Source organism: Pongo abelii, chromosome 7 (assembly GCF_028885655.2).
Source record: "Pongo abelii isolate AG06213 chromosome 7, NHGRI_mPonAbe1-v2.0_pri, whole genome shotgun sequence".
In the NCBI taxonomy this organism is placed as follows: Eukaryota; Metazoa; Chordata; class Mammalia; order Primates; family Hominidae; genus Pongo; species Pongo abelii.
In genome coordinates this window covers 100,216,103-100,240,017 of record NC_071992.2, presented here as the reverse complement: position 1 = coordinate 100,240,017, position 23,915 = coordinate 100,216,103, and the positions used below count along the sequence as shown (strand labels likewise).

Sequence of the window (23,915 nt, the reverse complement as noted above, 5' to 3'; positions counted from 1 at the left end):
GGGGACAGATTTATGGAATGGGTGACAAAGAATGATGACCTTTAAGACAGGAGATGTTTTTGCCAGACAAACAAAATAAAAGGTAGAATGGGTTATTCCAGGCAGAGGGAACAGCATATGTAAATGCATGGAGGCATGACACAGTGTGTCAAAATCATCAGGTAACCCAACATCCCTTAGTCTACTCATTCATCCATCCCCATACAAATGCTAGATACTGTGCTATGCATGAGGGATCCACAATGAAAAAAGAACACCCTGGCTCAAACGGTTTTAAATCTAGTTGAAGAGAAAGACATTTTAAAAAGTGGTAGCAGCACTGAAGGAAGTATCCTAACAGAGGTTTGCAGGAGTTGTGGAGGATGTGCCTGAGTAACTTGAAAGTTCAGGAAGGTTTCCAGATAAAAACGAGTAGTGAAATAAAAGTGGATGTTCACCAGGATCAGGTACGGAATGACATTTCAGGAAAGTCAATCCCTGCTCCTCACCCTTACCCTTCAGGCAACCTCTGTCTGTTTAATTGCAATGATACACTAGTGCTCCACTTCCCTGCCAGCATGTAGTTATAGCAGCCAATTTTGGTCAGTCTGAGGGTGTGCAGTGTTACCTTACTGTGGTTTTAATTTGTACTTTCTTGAAGTCTGATGATTTTGAGTGAGTTTTCATGTGTTTACCTCTTTGGTGAAGTGTCTATTTGCCCTTTCTTCTTCATGTACCATGTGCTCTATCCCAGTGGTTCTCAGCCTTGGCTGCACAGTAAAACATCTTTAAACTTTTGGTCTGGGCTCCACCTTCTGAAACTCTGATTTAATTGTTATGGCTTGTGGCCCCTGTCACTGGTGTTTATGAAAGATGCACACTCAGTGATGTCATGTGCACTCAGTTTTGAAAACTCTACTGTTGTACTTCAGGGTTCTTGAACTTCAGTAGGCACCACAATCACCTAGAATGCGTGTTAAAACATAGAGGAGTGGGGTCCACCCCAGAGTTTCTGATCCAGTGAGCCTGGGTTAGAGCCTGAGAATCTGCATTTCTAACAAATATGCCACATGATACAATGCTGCTGGTTCTGGGCCATCCTCTGAGTTCCACTGCTTTAGCCAAACTAAACTGGCAACTTCCCCAATTCTTTCATACCTTTCTTCCTTGTATATACTCTGTTCTCTCTGTGTGTAATGCCATCTAATTCTTTTTTTTTTTACTTTGCATACATTTTTTCATTCTTCAAGAACCAACTAGAATGTTACACAGACTTTGTGAAGTCTGCTCTATCATCTCACTTCCCACACCCGATTGCATGACTTATGTGACATTTTTACCTATCATACTGTTTTATTTATTTGTTCTGGTTGCAACATCTTCTCTTCTACCCAGTGAGAGCTCTGTGAAACCAGAAACCAGTAGGTCTTATTCTTTGAATCTTAAGCAACCAACAATATCTGGCACATTACTGAGTTTCCACTATTTAATTAAAAGTTCTTTCGGTTGTTGTTTTAATGAATAAGTGTCTAGGTAACTAAAGAAAATGTGATATGTAAGGCTTCTCACATACTCGGTTTTCATAAAACCACAAGTTACCATCTGTTGCTAAATTCATGGCCAGATCACATGAGCCAGAGAACAAATCTATAGCAAAAACTGAAACAAAAGCCCTATATCATCACAGGATACTGTTAGTGTTATCTTTATTAAAAAAAAAGCCATAAGAATAGAATTTAAAAATAAATTGTTTTGAATTGAATGTGCCGAGAGCTATACAATCGAATAAAAATTTAACAAGCTGAAATCAAATCATAATTCTTCTCAGAATATTACATTTGCTTCCTGAAGTCTTTCTTATCAAATAAGAAGTGCTTTTTTTTTTAACAAATTTGAATAATCCAGGGTTTTTAAAAATACAAAGTTTCATATGAAGATTATGTTGCTAGAAATGTAATGTTTTATTGAAAGCTTCACTGGCAAAATGAGATGATCATAACAATAGCAATAATGATAACAACAGCTGCAATTTACTTGTTTACTTTGTGCCAGTGACTTTGTTAAGTGCAGTTCATGCATTATATTTTTTAATCGTTACAAAAGCCCCATGAGGTGGGTATTATTATTCTATTTTCATACCAAGGCTGAAAGAAGTTAAATAGTTTGTTCAAGGCCAGTATTCAACTCCATTTCTATGTAGGGGTGCCAGATAAAGTACAGGAAACCCAGTTGAATTTGAATTTCAAATTAAATAACACTTTTTGGAACATTTCATGGAGTATTTGAGACATGATTATATTAGAAAATCATTTACTATTTACCTGAAATGAAACTTTAACTGAGTGTCCTGTATTTTATTTGCTAAATCTGGAGACCCTACTTCTATCTGACTCCAAAAAATTTGCATCAGACCACTAGGTTGTATTGCATTCCAATTCTCTCTTATGTACAGGTAAGTACAGGTTTACTTATATGAAATTTGTGGAATAAACTTCAAACATTTAGTGAAGCATCAAGGCCTTTTATAATTTGCCCTCTGTTCTCCTGGTCACCACATTCAGAGGTGCAGCAAATGCCAAGGCCTTGAAACAGGAGCTGAGCAGTGTGTGCCTGGAAGCTACAGAGCTGATGTGGGGTGAATGGGAGAGAACTAGGAGCCAGATCAGAGAGGTAGCAGGGGCCAGATCACGCAAGACTTTGTAGATCACTGTAAGGACTTAGGTATCTATTCCAAGTGAGGTAGGCAGTTTTAGAGAGTTTTAAGTACAATGAAATAGCCTGGCTAAAGCTTTAACACAACCAAATTGGCAGCTCTTTGGAGAACAATCTGCAGAAGAATAAGGCCAGAAACAGGGAGTTATTGCAAAATATTCAGTCAGTAGCTCATGTAGCTGCTTTGCTCTATAGTAGAACTCATGGTTCAGGCTTTAAGCTGTGTTACTTGGGGTCTTGGTGACAACTTCCAGTTTAGAGCTGGGGACAGAGCATTGTCCTTGCAACTTTAATGTGGAACCTGATGTGGCTTCTCTGGCACAATGAGACCTGAAGGGATCTTGCACCAACTGCACCTTGTGGGTCCTGCACCTCTGAGTAAGAAAGAGTCATACTGGTTCTCACAAAAGGCAGCAGCAAAGTCTGTGGCAAGGCTGCATCCTCAAGGGAGAGGGCAGGTAGTGGGCAGGCAGAAGCAGCACATCATCAGATATGCTCCTGAGCACAGGTGAGATACTTTCTGGGACTCCCAGAAGCAGCTGGGAGAGATTGCGAGGGAGTGGCAAGGTATTGCAGCTATGCAGAGGCTGATATAAAGCCAGTAGACTTTTATTATTAATATAACTATGACTTAATTTATCCCATGTCTGGAAATGCATGGAAACATTTGGGTCACCAAAATTAAATACATGAAGTTAAGTAGGACAATAAAACAGAAAATACAGGCCTGGCTCACACCTGTAATCCCAGCACTTTGGGAGGCCGAGGTGGGCATATCATCTGAGGTCAGGAGTTAGAGACCATCCTGGCCAACATGGTGAAACCTCATCTCTACTAAAAATATAAAAATTAGCCAGGCATGGTGGTGGGTGCCTGTAATCCCAGCTACTCGGGAGGCTGAGGCAGGAGAATCACTTGAACTTGGGAGGTGGAGGTTGTGGTGAGCCAAGATCACACCACTGCACTCCAGCTTGGGCAACAGAGAGAGATTCTGTCTCAAAACAAAGAAACAAACAAACACACAAACCAGAAAATATACAAAAGGATAAAAATGCCCTACAATAAAAACAGAAAGACTTGGCAAGGTTTTTCTAACTTTGGAAAAAAATATATAAGAGGATACAAATGCTCTACAACATAAAAAAGACTTAGCAAAGTCTTTCTGACTTTCTAAGTCTTTTTTTTTTTTTTTTGTCATAGTGCAGTAGGTCACCTAGACTAGGTCAATTGCAGGACACATGCACCATGGTTGTTTATCTTATCCCTAACTCCATCCAAATAATGGTACTGATTTCTTTATGCCTTCAATATCTGTTCTCAGTAGGACAGGGAAGATAGCTTATGATGGATTGATAGAGTTCAAGACGAAGGTCTTTGAATGCTGTGCTAAAATAAAAAAATCAAACAAAATTCAAAATCAAACAGATTAAGTAACTACAGAGTAGCACAAAATGCCTACTCTGTGCTAAGTATGTGCCTTTTAGACATTAATTCATTTACTCCTCATGGCAATTATGAGCCAGACATATATTATTGTCAACCCTCTTTTATAGATGGAAAAACTAAAGCCAGTGAAGGCACAGGTAAGTGGCTTGCTCAAAGTCATGGGACTTTGAACATGCTTCTGTCAGACTGCAGGCAGAGCTCTTGTTTCTAACAGTTAAGCCATCCAACCTCCAGGAAAGATTTTGTCTTAATGGCAGAGTTCTTTAACTAAAATAAAAATGATTGAAATCAAGTGAGATGGCAAGAGTAGCAAGTCTGAAATAAGAGGAGACACTTATTACAAAGGGATCAGAGCTCTTGAAGAGGCAGGATTCCAGGTGGAAAGCTGGAAGCAGAGATATCTGCTTATTACACTTCCCCTCACATCAAAGGCTGAGTCACATCCCATTTCTGTTGAGAACAGATGGCCAGTGGACATGCATGACCCATGCAGGTCACCTAGGCCAGGTCAGTTGCAGGACACAGGCACCATGGCTGTTCATCCTATCCCTAACTCCATCCAAATAATGGTACTGCTGTCTTTATGCCCTCAATATCTATTCTCAGTAGGACAGGGAAGATGGCATATGATGGATTGACAGAGTTCAAGATGAAGGTCTTTGAAGGCTGTGCTAAAATACATGCCAAAATCCAACAGATTGAGTACTACTTTCTTCCTTATAATTTATAATTCTAACTAATTCAGTCGGCACTACCTTTGTGGAACATGTCTCACAAGTTCTTGTTTGTCCTCTAGCCAGCATTCATTCAAAATGATAAGAAAAAGAAAGAGAAGCACAGTTGATAAAGGGGATCATCCAGGTGAAGGACTTCATTAGGAAAGAATCAAAAAGTCTCAAAAAGAAGGAGACATTTTCAGTCTTTCTCATAAAGAAAGACCAAGAATACTGATCAGAATGCTTTATGCATTCCAGTTTTTCAATGGCGTACCAGAATGTTTACTTTGAGTTGTCTTCAAGTGCAGGATTGGATTTGAGGTCCAGACCTTCCCCAGTGTGCACAGAAATTCAATACCTGGTAAGCCCAGGTGACTTACTGCTTAGTTGAATGTTTTGTTAAATCCTGAAAGATGTATTACAACGTAGTACTCAGCTTGCATGTCTAAGTATTACACAATTCAGCTAGGTAAATCTACTGTGGATTCTTGCTAGATTTGCCTGATTTGATTGCGTGTAGTTGGCAAAAGGAAAAGTAATTATAAGTAGAATTCAAAAGAACTCAAATTCTCCTTAATCCATTTAAATGTTTTGCTTGTCTATAGTTTCCTTTGGGAATTGATGGTTTAGCTCTGTAGTTGCAAACCTTGGTTTGATAAAGCACAGATTCCAGGGCTGCTTCTTGAGATAATATATGTTGGCATTTTAGCACCCCAGGTATTGAGTGTAAGTTGACCAAAAACTCTCCTTTGGAAAACACTGGATTAGCCTAAGGCTCCATAACACATCTGACAGCTTTATAATGTCCTAGAGTGTTCACAGAAGCCTTTTCTCATACACCTGAGAAGAGCTCATTTGCTTTTTTGAATTAGCACTGTGTTAAGCACTAGCTTTCCTATAGTATTTCCGTTATGGCAAAGGCCACTTTAATTTTGGATGACGTTATTTTATATAAAGGGGAATACAGATTTGGTGGATATAAATATAGAGAATAAAAGAGCTTGAAATGTTGTATTTGTGAAGTTTCCAGTAGTTTTTATTTTTTAAAATTCACCTTTACCTACCTATGTATAATGTGAATTATCTAATGCTTTTTGGATTTTAAATATATTTTCCATAAAATGATCTGGGGACAATGAAGGATGATTTGAATATCGTTTATTCAATTTTAGCACATGTCGTTTCTCTAATTTGTCATCCTTCAAGGTAAAGTTCCAACCCCATTTCTGCCAGGAGTCTTTATTGACCATAGTGGCTATGTCTGGTTCCCCAACTGTAAACTATGTTTTTCATATGGTTCTTACCATGACATGTTGCACTGTATTTTTTATCTGTGGCCTTTATCCTCAGTTAGTTCATATCTTTCTTATTTTCTTTTTTTATCCCCAGCGGTCAATCAATGAATACTTGCTAGTGGATTTATTCAGAAACACGACTATAGTAGTGGTTTCATAGTGTATGTATAGTGCATCAGTACAGAGAGTTTAACTGTAGATAAATCCAAATTTTGACTTCTATGCACTACTGAAATATATAGGTATGGATTATTGTAGAATCACAGATTTTGAGTCTTGGCTGGCTGCTTATAAATTATAAAGTCCGAGCTTGTTTTTTGTTTAGTTTTTCTGTTTTTGTGCATGAGGAAATCAGTCATCTGTCTGGTTTTTTTTTTTATTTATTATACTTTAAGTTTTAGGGTACATGTGCACAACGTGTAGGTTTGTTACATATGTATACATGTGCCATGTTGGTTTTTTTTTTTTTTTTTTTAAGACAGAGTTTTTGCTCTGTTGCCCAGGCTGGAGTGCAATGGCTCAATCTCGACTCACTGCAACCCCCGTTTCTTGGGTTCAAGCGATTCTCCTGCCTCAGCCTTCTGAGTAGCTGTGATTACAGGTACCTGCTACCATGCCCGGCTAATTTTTATATTTTTAGTAGAGATGAAGTTTCACCATGTTGGCTAGGCTGGTTTCGAACTCTTGATCTCAGGTGATCCACCTACCTCAGCCTCCCAAAGTGCTAGGATTACAGGCGTGAGCCACCACGCCCAGCCAGGAAATCAGTCCTCTCTCTACAAGACACTAAGCTACTTGAGACAAGGAGCCATACTCTTAAACATTTCCTTTCATACATAAAGCAATGACTTTAGTTTTCCCTGCATTTTTGGTAGCACCTGGTGCACGCATGATAGATTCCCAAATGTGAATTGAAAGAATTGCTCCATGGAAATCAATTTCACTAAGTGTATATTTAGAACTAGACATTATGTGGATAGTCTGTGCTCATATCTTTGGCTTCTCACCACCTCACAAGGGGCACCACCACCTACAGCTACCCTACTAGCTCATTTTGTTGCGTTTCCTTCACTTCAGATCCAATTCTTATTTCCTGTTCATTCTTTTGCAAGGGCATTCTAGATTTGCCTTGAGCAGCTAAATGGGCATGTGGATACCAGCTCTTCTTTGTGAGAAAAACTCTAATTATATTGTATCTTTGCTGTTCAAATCTATGATGCCCTTTATTATCTAAAAAGAAAATATTTGTGCTTTTATTTCGCTTTTTGGGAACCAAGGATGCTTTGGTTCAGTAGCCTGGAAAGGAGATAACAGTGAACACCAGACTAGGGAATTTTCTCTTGGGCAATCACTAGGAGAGACTCCTTAGTTTCAATCTGGATTGCAAGGACTGAGTGTTAAACCCTTCCTCATTTATTATTTTCCAAGTCTTAGAAACAAAATGATGTAATAGATGTAGGATTTATCTCTAGTTCCCTAAGCCTCCAGTGATAATACCAGGGTTGAGGGAGAAAACCTGATGGGTACCTCCAGGCAGGTGCTCAGTTCTAATCAGCTATTTTCTGTGTATTTAGAGTATAGTCCAGATACCATGGTTTGGATTTATTGCCATGACTGTATGGTCAAGCCTTGCTCTTTCAGACATATTGCTCCTAGGAAACATATGCATCCAGAGTAAAAATGAAACAGAATGGTTTTTGAAATTTCTGATCTTGCCTTACTATTTTGTAAAAAAGAAAGTCAAGAGAGACTTGGAGAAGTTATTTGGTTAGGTAGTTCAATTAGACTGATAATGACAGATCTGGGACTGAAATTGGCCATGCCCTCTCTTTCTTGTCAGCCTTTTGATAACTGTCTTACTCTTTCACCCCCTCATCCAATATTTGGAGTGACTTCATGCCCATGTAGATGATTCATCTTGCATCTGAGCCCCTCATTCCTTAAATTCTTCATCTGCTGTGACTTCTGCACTGATCCCGCTTCTATCAATCCCTCCCATGGAGCATCTCATCATCTCTAACTGTCCACCTCTGAAATATCTCGGTCCCTAAGTACAGACTTTGTTTTTCTTTTATTCATTTAGTTCCTCTTTCTCTGGTCCTTAATGGTATATGTAGGGGCTTTTTGTTCCCTTTGTGCCTTTATTTTCTCAGTTTTAAACTCCCCCACAACCGTGTTCCCTTCCTTCCCTGTTGGTTAGATTCCATGACCCATCTAGTCAGCCATTCCTTTTTTTTTTTTTTGACTAATATCCTCAACTCCTTTTATTTATTGTTGTTTTTTGCACTATCTGACAAAAATGCAACTTTGAACACGTTTGCTTTCTTCATGCTTCCATAAGGGCTGATAAAACCCAATGGAGAAAAGGCAGATTGATGACTTCATAACAGTTGTTCTCAAAGTGTGATCCCAGACCAGCAGCATCAGTATAATTTAGGAACATGTTACAAATACAAATTCCTAGAGCCCCCTTCAGCATACTGAATCAGAATCTCTCAGAATGGGACACAAGAATCTGTGTTTTTACAAAGTTCTCCAAGTAGTTCTGATACATCTTAAAGTTTGCAAAATACTACTCTATTAATTCTTGATCTTTAACCTTAACTGGCTACTAACACTGCCAATCTTTATATGTTTTCTAAATTAGTAATCTTTAGTGTTTTCCATAGGAGCCTTTTCAAATCTTTTTCATTCCCCTGAAATCTGTGATAGTGCCCATCTCTCCTCATTCCCCAGAGGTTATCACTCTCTGACTTATCTTAGTTTGTGCTTGAACTCCCTCAAATTCCTGCCACAACATCCTCAGACTAACCACAGTCACTTCCAGTGGAGGAGTCTTCAGGTATGTATACTTGTGGTCTAGATTCCTTTCCTTTCAGCATCGGGGATCTTTTCTCTTTCTCTTCACCAAGTTCTCTCTCTCTCCTGGCATCCTTCATCTAATCTCATCACAACTTACATTCACACTCTTTGGGATTTTGATTCTATGTGTGATGAAAAACATTGTAGGGTTTTAAGCAAAGAAATGGCATTGTCTGACAGATAGTTTATAAAGATTTGTACCCTTCTTCTGTGGAGAATGGGTTGCATGAGGCAGGAGTTGAAGCAAGAAAACTAGTTTAGATATTATGGAAAATCTGAAGAGCAGGGATGGTGGCTTGGGTCATGGTACTTGTCGTGGAGTTGTAACTAACTTTGGGGGTGTGAGTTGGAAGTAGAATTAACAAGGATAAAGGTGGGGCCAAGGATGATATTAGTCTTTGGTTTTAATAACTATGTGAATGGCGATGCTGTTTACCAGAATGAGGAAGCCTGGGAAAGTACAAAATGACTTTGTACTTTCAAGACTTTCAAAAAAATCAAGACTGTTTCTGGCCATGTTAAGTTTCAATTGTTTATTGGAGATCTATGTGGTGATAGGCAGCTAAACATTTGACTCTAGAGTCCCATGAAGAGATCATGGATAGAAATGTGAATTTAGGAATCTTTGCCTATAGGTAATATTTAACTCTCTAGTATTTGATGAAGACATCTTGGGACAGGGTGTAGAAAGAGAAGATGGCCTAAGACAAAGCCCTGAGCTACCCAATATTTAAAGTGGGAGCATGGAGGGAAAATTTCTAGTATGAGAACCTGAGAATGAGCAACTGGTAAATTAGGAGAATTTCTCAGAAGAAAGAAGTGGTCAGCTTATGAACAATTCTGCTGAGAAGTAAATTAAAATAAGAACAGAGAAGTAACCATTGTAAATGGCAGCATGGAGGCCTCCAGAGAGCTCAAGGAGTGTAGTCACAATGGACTCCTGACAGCAGAGGTCTGATTAGAATGAGTTGAGGAAATCATGTTGTCAAATTAGTCCTGCTGAATCATGTAGTCCTGCCTAAGGACAATCTGGGACATTTGTTTGTTCTTCACTCTAATCCTTAATCAATAGATTCCTGAAATCAATGTCAGTCTAAGAACAGGTGCTTAAGTTCTGCAAACTGATACAGACTTTCAAAGAAATAGGAGTGGTTGCTAAAAGTTCATATTTGAAAAGTTTAAATGAAGGTGCTGGCTGGGCGCAGTGGTTCACACATGCAATCCCAGCTCTTTGGGAGGCCGAGGTGGGTGGAGCACTTGAGGTCAGGGATTTGAGACCAGCCTGGCCAACATGGCGAAACCGCATCTCTATTAAAATTACAAAAATTAGCTGGATGTGGTGGCAGGTGCCTGTAATCCCAGCTACTCAGGAGGCTGAGGCAGGAGAATCGCTTGAACCAGGGGGGGCAGAGGTTGCAGTGAGCTGAGATCGTGCTACTGCACTCCAGCCTGGGTGACAGAGTGAGACTCTGTCTCAAAAATAATTAATTAAATAAATAAACAAAAAATAATAAAGGTGCCATAAATTTTAATAGAGCTGGCATGTTAAAAGTCAATATAGAATCTATACAATTCAGCTGTCTTGGAAACTATTGATAAAACAAACACCATGAAAAAATGAGTTAAGTAACTAAAGGTACGGTATTAAACTGGAATCTGATTTTTATCTGGGATAAGCCAAATTTAACATGATCAGTCCATAGATATTTGGAAGTTGGCAACATATACACACACACTTGCCCGCATATCATTTTTATTAGTTAAGTCCTTTGAGATAGTATATTTAATTTCACGCTTGATAAAATATGAGAAATAACATCCTCATCAGCATACATTTACCAAGTCCGTGATGTGGTTATGCAGGAAAGGACATCTGGAAATGAGCAGTATAATGATTACGATATTAGGAAAATACAACTTGTAAAGAAGCAGGTCTTAGCCAAATTCCCAACTCATAATAACTGATTGTCAGGCAGTACAGGCATTGAAAATGGTGAACTGGCCATCTACCAAAGTGTCATCTTAGGGAGCACACTGTAGACAAGACTGTTGGCCATACAAATAGTATAAATAATTATCATCAGTTAGTAACCCAGGTATCTTCCAGTATATTGTAGTTTGTTACCAGGATATTATATCCACATATAGTTCACTTGTAATTGCATAAATGCAAGGTTCCTTTTGCAATGGAGCATTTTGGAGAGAATCTTTCATTTTGGACTTTAAATATACCTAATCTCTTATATGATATTTATTTTGCTCCTTCATGTAGACCTTCCTATTTTAAGTTAGCAATAAAGTATTGAGCACTTATTATGTGCAAAGCACTATACTCGTGTTCCCTTAAATATATGCATATAAGAGAAATAAGTCCCAAATGACTTAATCCTTATTTTAGAATGAATGAGTTGCTAACATGCTAGTGTTGTTACCCAAAGGGTGTGAATACCAAATGTTTCTTTCCTACCAGCTCATGACCCCCATCTTCATCGAAGTCCTCCTCTATCCCATCTGTCATCTCTTCTCCATCGGCATCTGGCCCTCCTTCAGCAGGCTCCTCTGTAGAGTGATCTGCAATCTCTGACACACATTCCTCTTGGATCAGCACTAGACTCTCTTCCAATTGCTTCTTCTGAGCTTCTGGGGGGGAAAAAGCAAATGACTACTACCTTGGGTTGCTCATGAGCCATTTGGATAAACCATGAAAAAACAGTCCATGAAAGGGTAAACTCTATATGCTATTAAAGGTGTACAGAAAGTAAGGTAATATTATGCTTTAAGTTGAATTTTTTCAATCATGTAAATCATGTACAGATTTCTATGTGCACTTACATGTAAGCATATTTATTTTAACAGAATTAGCAAAAATTAGGGAATCCAGATGGTAGTAGTACATTAGTAAGATTTACATAAACAGATTGATCTTTCTGGCTACTTTATTTTATATATAGTGCTTTCTAATAAGGATGGTCTTTCTGAGAGGAAAACAGAGCAAAAACAAATGGCAAAAATCAGATACAACATAGAAATTGTTCACTCAAGGAAGCAGGATGGAGAAAATTCATTGACAAGTTCAAACCTAAGTGAAAAAGACAAAAACTCACTGAGGAAAAAAGTACAAAAGAAAATATGTTGTTTTTCAGACAACATGTCTATGTGAATAATCGCCTGAAATTTTAAAGTCTAAATTCTGTTGACAGATGTGGTTAACTTCAATGGTTAAGAACATAAATTCTGGGGTCAGACAACCTGGGTTCAAAGTTGAGCTTCATCACCTAATAGCTTTGTGATGCTGTGCCAAGTGGAAATGATTAACCCTCCATGTGTCTCAGTTTTCTCATCTATGCAATAAGGACAACTATTTCCTAAACTTTCAGGGTTTGGTGTAGTGAATCAAAGTGTTAATATAGTGACTTACAAATAATAAGTGCTCAACAAATGAAGCTACACTCTACATTAGTAAAATTTCCTCTAGTTGTCAGGATGTGTGCATTCCATATAGAAACCTGCTCAAATGGAAATTGTGCTGACAGCATCATAATTATTTCCTCTAGTGGGTGGTATTCATCTGCTATGATAATATAAAGAAATGTTGGGTAGCCAATAAATTAGATCATCTTATGTTCCTCCTTCTCTAACTTATTCCCATGTGTTCATGACTATTCAAAAGTTGGTTGTTTTCACTAATTTTGCTGTTTTTTTAAATCAGATGATTAATCTATTCTTTGATCTGAGTTTTTAAATAGCCTAATTTTTGATCTTATTTATTGATAATTTATGACAATAAAGGCAGTTTATAGAGCTAAATAACTTTAGGGTATTCATTTCTGGTCTTTTTCATAATGTGAGATAAAAGGAAAACGAGCACTGATATAAACATTTTGTCTCAGCACCAAACTTTTCAAACATAACTAATATGTAAATCAACAAACTGATATAAATATAATGTATAAATAAGCAAATAAGCAGATATTCTTTCCAAGAAATTGTTTATAAGTAAAATAGTACTTTTATAAACAAATGTGTATCTATACTTTCTTGCATTTTAATTCTCCAAATGATCAAGTTTATTGAAAATAAGACAGTAGTAGAGGGTTGCTGTGCCTTGTCTCTGTTGTCAGAGTTTAGTTACTCTGAGCTCTAGTTGACAAGATTCTAGCTCTAGCTTTGTTACTTACCCACAGAATTACAGACACTGAGTTTGAGTCTAAGTTTTGGCCATTTGTTCAGGGCAGGTCCTTTAAGCACATTAAGTCACTTTTTCCTCATCTTTACCCACCTCTGGGTTTTACTGTGAGAATTAGCAGAGCTTATATTTGGGAAATGTTTTGCAACTTATAAAGGACTACATAAATGTGTTCTATTATACACAAAAGGGAGACGGTATGCTCTTCACTGTGAATATGTTGAAGGAATAACAACAACAGTAAGCTTAGATCAAGAGGCCTGTTGAGATGACAGAATAACACTCATGAGGCTGAGGCTCTGTTTCAGAGGAGGAAAAGAGCTGGTAGATCAAACCAAGGCTGGAAATAATTACTATGGGTATCATAAATGACCAAAACACAGGATCTTTTTCATTAAGAGAAAGACATTTACTTCATATAAATAGACACAAGCTATACACACCTTGATGTTTTTAAAATCAACTTATTAGGTTCAAATTTCTCCATTTAACAACATTACTTGTGCAGTAAGGATGTGAATTCTGCTTTTAAAACTGTACTTTTTACCTTTATATGCATATACAGATGTACTGGTGGAAGGAAGTATAGTACATAAATTCTTCCCATTTTTCCTAATGTCTATATAACATTTAGCACAGAAAGTCCTATGAAGGCTATAAAGTGGTTATTGTAAAATATAACCAAGATTTTTTCTAAATATAGAAAATTATCCAATTTAAGAAGGTAAAAGTGAGTTAGAGAAAAAAAAATCTGTTTAATCCAGAGAAGACTCAGTTGTCTGAATTAAACGGAATGTAAATAAGGCAAGAAAGACCAAAAACACTATCAATTTTACTCTTACTGAAGATTTCTAGGTTTTATTCTCATTTTCCTTCCACATATCATTCATTGTGCTCTACAATTCTAGATCTGCAACCTAGGTTAACCCACATACACATCTATTAGTAGGCTCCACTGAGAAAATGATGTGATAGGTCGACTAGCTCAAGCATTGGACAGTTTTGAATCCTTTACCATTAATCACATCTCTTGTTCTATTCTGTTGCCTCTCCTATCACTGATCCTTTGACTGCACAATGGAGGTGGCTACTCTGGTTTTGGCCCCCCACTCTTCCTCCTAACAGAGGTTTTTGTACACATCATCTAAACTGCTCACTTCTTGCCACTCTATGTCACCCTGCCACTTGTTCGAAATGCCCTAGCTTTCAAGACCTGGTGTTGGTACCAGAAGAAAGAGGGAGAAATAGAAATTTGGGATTCTTATAATTCTATACAGTGAAAAGTGGTTTGAATCTTATAAATTTTTTAAAACCAAACGTTCTCAATGTTAGGTCATTGTGTTTATCTTTTTGTTACAACAGATAAATGGACTTTTTTGCTTAAGATTGACATATATTAGGAATTCAATTGGCCTGGTATATCCATTTCTTCTGTAATGATTCCAGAAATATTTGTTCCATGAGAACTCTTACTTTTTGATATTGAAAGTAACATGTACATATGTGTGTGTGTGTGTAATATATATATGTGTATATATATATGTATATATAGGTGTGTGTATGTGTGTGTGTGTATGTGTGTATATATATATATATATATATATATGTATATATAATTTTTTCTCTGGAAGATCTCTGGTCAAGGAAGCATAGCAGATTTTCAAAGGACCCCTGTAGGACCACACTTTAAACATGTCCTCGTCTGGCTTCATGTATCAATTTGTTTCAGCTTGTATCAGGAAAGCTGACATTCCTGATCTTCCCAGCTGAATATAATCTTTCCCTCTTTGATCAGCCAAGGCCCTGATCAAATGCTGTCTGTCTTATAGTTAGTTCTACTGTTTTCTTATCTTCTTCTCATTAGTGTTTAAGCTTCCTGGAAATTTGAGCTATTGCCTCAGAAGACTGTTGTCACACTCAAAGAGGATGATATAGAGGTCGATCTTTTGTAAACTGAAAAGCACAATACAAGTCAGTTATCAAAATATTTTGATGTGCTCTGTACCCCTCACTGAATGCCTTGCACGTGAAGAGATAAGGTATCAGGAAGGATATAGGGTTTGAGATCCATACTTCTGCTAATTACTAGTCCTATTAATTGTAGTTTTCTTCTCTAAAAGGTAAGCATGAAAATAACATCTATTTCAGAGAGTTGCTGTGTGCTCTAATGAAGAAAAAGATGTGAATGTGTTTTTTCAACTGCAAAGACCACAGAAACATGTTATAACAGGCGCAAAACAGTTCTTGAGTTGAATCTACATTTATTTCTTGAGTGCTATAGACAAATTTCCCATGTCAAAATTATTCACCCCTACTGATCATTAAGAATCAGGCATTACAAAGATTATTTTGGATTTTGGTTTCAATACAGCCTTTTTAGTTCTATGTTTAGACAGGCATAGTCCAGTACTGATATGGTTTGTCTGTGTGCCCACCCAAATCGCATCTTGAATTATAGCTCCCATAATACCCGTGTGTTGTGGGAGGGAGCCAGTGGGAGATAATTGAATGATGGGGGTGGTTTCCCCCATTATAGTAAATAAGTCTCACAAGATCTGTGGTTTTATAAGGGATTTCCTGTTTCTCCTCGCTCTCACTCTCTCTTGCCTGCTGCCATGTAAGATGTGCCTTTCATTTTCTGCTGTGATTGTGAGGCCTCCCCAGCCACATGGAACTGTGAGTGAGTTCATTAAACCTCTTTTTAAGTTACCCAGTGTTGGGTATGTCTTTATTAGCAGCATGAGAACAAACTAATACAGTACATAGTACATAGACATAGTTACTCTATTTTTTGTATTAACATACAATATACATGTGATTCTGATGATGTATTTCAAAGGCAGTGGTATATTAATACAGTTCATTGCAAAAAATCCTATATATTATTCTCATCATCCAATCATTAACTTGAAAGCTAAATGCTTGGAAGTCGTTATCTGAGTTGAGAGGAAAAAAAGCTTTAATTATAATGATATTGATTCATAGGAGTTTAACAAATACAATCAGCCGGTGCGTTAGTAATAGGTAGTCAACATAGCTTTTGTCCTCATCTCAATGGGAAATATTATAATCACTAAACAATGATAGGTTCCATGAATAAAATCACACATGAAAGCACATCTTTTTTATTAAACTGTTGGTTCACAGTTTAATAGGCAGTGTTGATTCAGTAATTATGTTGCTGAAGTAGAGATAAAGCAACTTATTTTTTATGAATAATTATCTAATGTTACTTTTCTTAGAGATGAGTAATGTTTAGTTTATTCTTAACTTTATACAATTTTCTTTATTTGCATAGTTATTTTTCTAGTCATCACTCTTTTTATTGTCAATGTGAGTGTGTGAGTGTGTATGTGTGTTTGTGTGTATGTGCATTTCTCTCTCTGCCACTAAAGCTTCTTTGGGGCAGAAACATTTTTATTATTCATCTTTGTTTACGTGGTGGCTAACTCAGACCCTTAATCACAAATTAAGTGTTTGCTGAATATATTAATGAATTGTGGAATCAACTAATGAAAATAAATATCAAATATGTCAAATTCTTTTCAGTTAAAGTGACAGTTGAATTTTGCACACCATGGTAACAAAAATATAAATCCAAGGTAACTTAAAAAGAAACAAAACTGAAAAACCTCCTTGCCACATTCAACATGACAATCGCATACCACAAAGTCAAAGTAAAATGTGAGATCTGAAATTTTCCGGGAAGAAAATTGTTTGTGTTTATATTGACAAGTCTTCAAGAGTAAAATGAAATGTGAAGTCTTCCAGTGCTTATTGGAAGAGGGCTGCCTTTGAACACTGGCATCTTTTGGAGTCTCTGTTGGCTTCTTTAAGTCAGAGTGATGGATGACCATAGCATTTCTTTTGTGAAAAGAGAAATGAGTATTAGATTTTTTTTTAGAGTCAATTAGAAGCCAAAAAGCCAACAGCTTATGTGAAAAGACACCTCTAAGACACCTACATTATGGATTACAAAAAAAAAAGGTTTATAATGGCTACAAGTTAGTGTGTGTTTATGAAGTGCTGACCATGTAAGATTCATTAACTTTAGTCCTTGAAATATACTGCAATGTAGGCTTATTTATCATTTTACACATGGGGAAACTGAGGCACAAATAAGTGTTCATGGTCACACAGTAATAAGTGCAAGAGCTGGAATTCCAAGTTAAAATTTCTGATCTTATAACCTTGGCTGTTTTCTAATATATCTCTAAAAAAAGGCCTAATTTGACATACCAAGGGAATACTTCGAATCTCTTCAATAACCAATTTTAAGTTCAAGAATGAAGAAGTGTGTTTAGTTAGGGGCACATGTTCTAGTTAGCTAAACAATGACTATCAAAGGAAAAGAAGTACAAATTACAGGTAAGTATTTCTGTTTAAGGGAAAATGCCTAAGGCTTTAAAAAGCCGTGAAAGAAAAGAATTTAATATTAAATTCCAAACCTCATATTCAAATATTTTTTCTGCACATCTCATCTCTACTTCAAAAAGCTATCTATGATTCAGAAAACAAGTTAGAATTGTTGGGATTTATGTTCAAAGCATTTTTATTAAATTGAGTTTGCTGCATAGCTATTATCATTAATATAACTATGAAAATTGGTTGAGTTGGCAATTAAGTTTTTTGACATGCTGGCTTAATTGCTAGATAATTGCTAGCTGAATTGTACTTAGCAGATGGTTGGAAAGAACGTTGATACAAAAACAGTCACATTATTCACTAGAGCCAAGCCAGTATCCTTGAATCATTGTATTTGCATACTGGTATAAACTGTATTTTAAGAAAAATTTTATATTACAACACCTGTATATAGTATGAATTTAACTCAATGGTTCCAATAAATGCCATTTAGAAAAATGCAACTAATTATGGATGGTATTACTATCAACCACATAAATGAACATCAGGAAAATTACATAGAATGTTTTTAGATGAATATATTAGTCATGTAAGTACATTTTTGGAGGAAATGGCTTCAAAGTTGTTCACATGAAATACCCTAGATTGTTGAGATGACACAAATGCAACATAAATCATTTAAAAATTACTGGTATATAATTGTGTTTATTTAAATCTAATAATGGTTTCAGTAGAGATATTATTTTCCCCATTTAATAGGTTTTATAAGGACTTTTCCAAATTTCATTCAGCTAGTAAGTTAAACTAGGTCTCTAGTGGGATGTGAACCTGGTTTTGTTTTATTCCTGTCTGGGACCTTAGATAATGTAAAGGAAGATGAATTGGGGAGGAAGCAAACCAGAAGTGGAGACCAACTAAAAGGTGATTTTTAGGGGGATGAAAATGTCCTAACTGATTTGTGGTGATGGTTGTATCACTTGGTAAAATTACTAAGTCATTGAATTATACTCTTGAAATGAGTAAATTTTATTCTATGTAAAATATACCTCAATAAATTGGTGTAAAAAATAAGATGAATGCAACAGAACATGTGAGAGATGACGAGGGTTTGGGTATTGGCGTATCTTTAGGAAAATAGAGAGAAGTGGTGAAAAATATACCAAAGGTAAGATTTGGCAACACTGCTATGGTAGGAATAGAGGATAATGTTGAGACTGGCAATTTCATAGACAGGATTTATGTAATAGTGATGACAGAGATAGGGTACAGAGGAGTATATCCAGGTAGGAAAGTGAGGAGAAAGAATTCAATTTTGAAAGACTGTGATTGAGTTATTCCCAAGATGGCTTCAATATTTCTCTTGACTTGACTAAACTACAGGTAGGTTTCTTCCTGACCATAGGCCCTCGATCATCGTTTCCTTAGAGTGTTTGCTTTAGCAAACTTGCAATTGTAAATTCTTTCTCTGCCCATTTGAGAGGCAAATTTTCTGTAACGCAGGAATATTTTTCTTAAGATTCAGGAGCTATCTCTTTGACATGTTATCATTGAATAAGACAGGGCCATTGTCTTCCAGTCTCCTTGAGAGAGTAGCAGCCTAACTTTAATAAGAGCTAATTAGCAAACACAGATGGTGGCCAAATCTCCTCCTCCAACATCCTCCAATACTTTTCCATTAGCTTGCTCCAGCATTCAAGAATCTGCCTGCCTTTAGCATTCAAAAAATTATCCTGCCTTTTATTTTTGCAGAGTTGAGTTCAATTTTATCTCCTATTGCAATAGTCTTGAACAAAGCCTTCCTTGCTGCTTTTAATAAGTGTCCAGGGCACTCTTGCTTTTATGGTTAACTGAGGGATAGCTACAGGAAACACTCCAGTAAGCAGTTGAAAGGTTTGAGCTAGTTGCTAAGGACAACTCAATGTCTTTTCTCCCCCTTATATTTAACTTCTTTAAAATATTTAATTTTTGTACTCAAATATTTCTACCAGCTTGCTATGAAAAACCGCAGCGTTTTGTTTCTACCTGTTCACCATTTCCAGCTCCTTAAAGGCTTTCCACTCACTTGGCTGAATCTTTTAAAGACATGTACTCCTATCTCTAAATATTGTTTATATTGCTACCTCTCGATCAGTTTTATACACTATCTGTTGACATTATCCCTAGGAAGCTGAGGATTCAGTTCTTGGTCCTGCAATCCCCATTCACTTCCCATCTCTCTAGAGAATCATATTGTATAATTAATTGGATTTAATAAATTTTCAGTTTTTACATAATTTTTACTGTGAAAGTACTTTGTGCAGCTAAGCTGTTAGTACAGGATGAATACTTTTTCTTTCCTGAAGAATATTCTATTTTCTCTAGAATTGAAAATTGCCTCAGGTTTTAAAAATTAGTTCTCTATGTGCTTCTCTTTATGTACTTATGCAAACTTACCCCTCCTTCTCAACCAATCCTCTTTCCCACCCAGTAGCTATTTCATCAATTTTGATGTCTTAAAAAGTCTATCCCAGAGCTTTTGAGTAGTTCTGATCTGGACTCATTTCTTTCCAGATCTCTTGCACAGCTCATCTCCTAGGATCTCTGTTACCTCTATCTTGAGAATTCCTTTTGTTTGTTGCTTTTAGAGTCCATGCTTTAGGAAGGCTCTGTTTTTCCTCTTTCTTGGTTTATCACTGTATTTTCGTGAAGTACTCTTTTTAGTACTTTTCAGAGAAAGGGCATATTAAAACAGTTAATTGGAAGGCCATTAGGCTGAGATGGTTCCCGCGCCTTGGGTTCCCACATAGGTAAACTGAAACCCAACTCAGAATGAATGGAGATGACCTAGGAAAACTGAAACTAAAGCTTATTCAGATATTCATCACGTATTTCTCATATCCTTCCCCTATTTTCCATTTCTGTTTTTTTTTTTTTCCATATTTTCTGGGAGAGTTTCTCCAATTTTGTCTTCCAATCATTGTATTGAGTTATTTATTTGTGCTATCATATGTTAATTTCTAAAAGCTCTTTTATCAGTGCTTTGAATACTCAGTTTTATAATTTTATGTTTTTATTACAGTATCTTCTCATTTCTCTGAGGGTATTAGTCAGTGGTTTTTTTTTTTTTCTTTTTGAAGTTTTATTCTTCCTGTATATGTTTGTTTCCTCTGACTTCTTTTTTTTGGCATTTGCTTATTAAATATGTTCTTTGATCTGGTGATTCTTGTTTGTTCACATTAACAGTAGGGCATTAAAATATTGACTGGCAACTTTGTAAGTATAGAGAGATACTGTCACTGTAGGTGGTCTGGCTGAGTGCTTCCTTAGTTGATCCTCTATCAGCATCTTTAAGTCTTTCCTCTTGGGCTGCTCATGCTCTCAACTGAAGACTCTTCTAGTGTCCTGCCAGTGCTCTGGTAGCTGAGTCAGGGAGAAGGTGGGCATTTCTACAGCAATTACGGAAACTTTCCCCCTCTCTGCTTTTAAGTGCTCTCAAGTTTCCTTGTCGTCTACCAGCCCTGAGACCCACTGTTTTAACTTCACTAGAGGAAACTTCTCCAGCCTTCTTTCAAAGTGCAGCAGGAATAGCTGGGACATAGGAATCTGTTTCCTAAACAGACTTTCAACCATTTATTTTCCAGGGGAATATGATGCCTTGAATTCTGAGCTTTTTGGCAGTTTGTGATTAAAATTGGACTTGGATTTCTAGGATGTGCTAAATTAGGTACACTTCCTGTCCAGCTGCTAAACCCTTTCCTTGTTTTTAATGCAGCTTCAAGAGAGAACACTGCTCAATTCATGTGTTTAATTCATCATCTTCAACCAGAAGCATCACCAATTCAATCTGAAGTGTCAATGAGAGCAGTAAGGTATTCAGAACAGAAATAGTAGTCATGTTACAGGCCAGGCTGCAGCAGTCAGATCATATCTGGAGCAACACTTTCCATTCTGAGCAACAAAATCTGTGTTGACAAACTACATAATGACTGACTAGAGAAGAGAGATGGCAATAGTTTAAGGTGCAAAACCAAGTTAAATGAGAAGCAACTAAAGGAACTGTTGATGTTTCTCTAGACCAAAAAGGCCTCTAAGATGCTGTGATCAAAATTCAAATGCAGTTAAGATGAATACCCGTAGGCCAATGATATCAACTCTCTGTTCAAAGGTTTTGGAGGGGTGAGAATACTATAGCTCCCTTTAAATATATATGTGTGTGTGTGTATGTATATATATATATTTATTTATTTGTTTTGAGATGGCATCTCGCTGTTGCCCAGGTTGAAGTGCAGTGGCGTGATCTCAGTTCATTGCAACTTCCACCTCCTGGGTTCAAGCAATTCTCCTGCCTCAGACTCCTGAGTAGCTGGGATTACAGGCATGTGCCACCACATCCGTCTAATTTTTGTATTTTTCCTAGAGACAGGGTTTCACCATGTTGGCCAGGCTGGTCTTGAACTCCTGACCTCAAGTGATCCACTCGCCTCAGCCTCCCAAAGTGCTAGGATTACAGGTGGGAGCCACCGCGGCTGGCCACTCCCTTTAAATACTTAATTGACTGTTGTATCACAAAGAATTAGACATTAAGTTAAGTTTCTTTTCAGAGAACATAAAAGTGATAACTGAACCAAGCGAAAGCAAAATACATTTTAGCTCAGTGTAAGGAAAACCTGCAACAGGAGTCTCAGACATAAATGTGAACAGGGACCAAGTAGATAATATAAATACGTGAACTGGCTGGATAAAGATATTAGCAAACTGAAAAGTGCATGCCATGTGTATGAAAAGTGCATGCCATGTGTAGAGTGATTGAGTAGCAGTATTGAAAAGTTCAGTAGTTTCAAAAGAACTCATATTTTGAGATTTGTTTATAATACTCCAATTTTTGGACATTATTTTTGAAAACTTCATCTCTTATACCAAACATATGGGTAGGATGAATTTATCTTGTGGGACTCCTGCTTGTAACTTCTCTAAGACGTAAGTCTAACATCCCAATGTTATCACTGGAATTGTCCCAGTCAGACTTGGCTGCTCATGTATCAGGAATAACAGTGAGAAAAAAATTGAACTAAATAATGTCTAATTGCCTTTTCGCTTCAGAAAGTCTTCACTTGAAATGTAATTTTTTAAAAAATGTAGTTACCCGTGGAGTAACTGTGCCCATTGCATGATATCCAGTCTTTACTTTTCCTTCTTGTGCTTTTCACTGTTTTTGGTCACTTAACATCTTTGCATAAAGCATGTAATTTGTGCTATGCATATGTGGCAACTTATATGCGGCTCTTTTAAAAGAATCATCTAAGAATGAGGCAAAATTGCTGGCCGAACTGATTTTAAGTGTTACTTATGGTTTTCTATATTCTACATAGTCACTATATCCCCAAAGAAGTTGTGTGATACAATGGAAAAAATAATATATGCATGGTGGATTCACAGTAATCATAGTTTTAGAAGCCAGAATATACATTGGAGGCCATAACCCATTCCTCTAGTTTACATTTGAAAGTCTTGAGCCCTAAGAGAGTTAAATGACTTGCTAAGTTGTGCCCAGTACATAATACCTGGTGTTGGGTAGAGTTAGGGAAGAGAAGACATGATCTTGTTCTGAGGAACTTAACAATCTCAAATGACAGGACACCACACACACATCTATTTGAGCAATTTAAGTTACAGAAAATCCAAAGTAATGTACTGAGAGCTTAGGAGTTCACTTCCAAAAAAAAGATACTATGGAACTTGACCTCAGGCACAGCCCATGTTGTGTGTCCTTCCCCACACTTTCCCATTCTCCATCTCCTTCCTGCCATTACTTCTCTGCTGGAAAATTTCACTCTCAAATAACTAATAGTAAATTAGGAGTGAAAAATTTATGAAAGAGTAATAATGAAGAGTAAATGCTAGCACCAAGTAATTAGCTTTCAACTAATTAAGCATTATAATGACTGTCCCCTTGAATAAGGAGCCATTGAGCATTTTAAAATGAGTTTTAGTGCATTTCACTCCACTTTCCATAAGGTAGTGTTAATTCTTTCCAAGCAACCCTGATTTCTTTTCATAAAGAAAATATATAGAAAACATTTATCTTTTATTTCTATAAATACAGACATTATTCAGGAAACAATTACTAAAAGAATGGAGTTACAAATTCATTTTCTTCATAAAAAGTTAAAGAGAAAAACATAAATATCAAAGGACTAAGTCTTATTATTTTAAAAGCAACTGTCTCATGACTGGAAAAGTTTAAACATGTTCAAAAGTAAGTGCCATCTCATGAAAAAAAGATGCAAGCTTTGAATTTTAGTGTTACTTTTCTAAATGATCTTCCAAAAAGATATATGGAAGGTATTAGTCATTGCAGCAAACTGAAAGGTATAT

The 23,915-nt window shown here is 36.7% G+C and overlaps 1 protein-coding gene across 8 annotated transcripts in view; it reads right to left on the bottom strand.

The window, feature by feature from the left end:
- Positions 1-23,915, bottom strand: part of RALYL (RALY RNA binding protein like) — a 717,288-nt gene that overhangs the window by 22,433 nt on the left and 670,940 nt on the right. For 4 of the 8 annotated variants that reach the window (XM_024251522.3, XM_054561801.2, XM_054561804.2 and 1 more), the window contains one exon: positions 11,478-11,650. The exons of 3 other annotated variants lie outside the window; for them this stretch is intronic. In XM_024251522.3, the coding sequence (XP_024107290.1) occupies positions 11,478-11,650 (173 nt within the window). Of the gene's footprint in view, positions 1-1,671; positions 10,884-11,477; positions 11,651-23,915 lie in introns of those variants that run through there. One more of the 8 variants, XM_054561800.2, reaches the window with a different exon arrangement.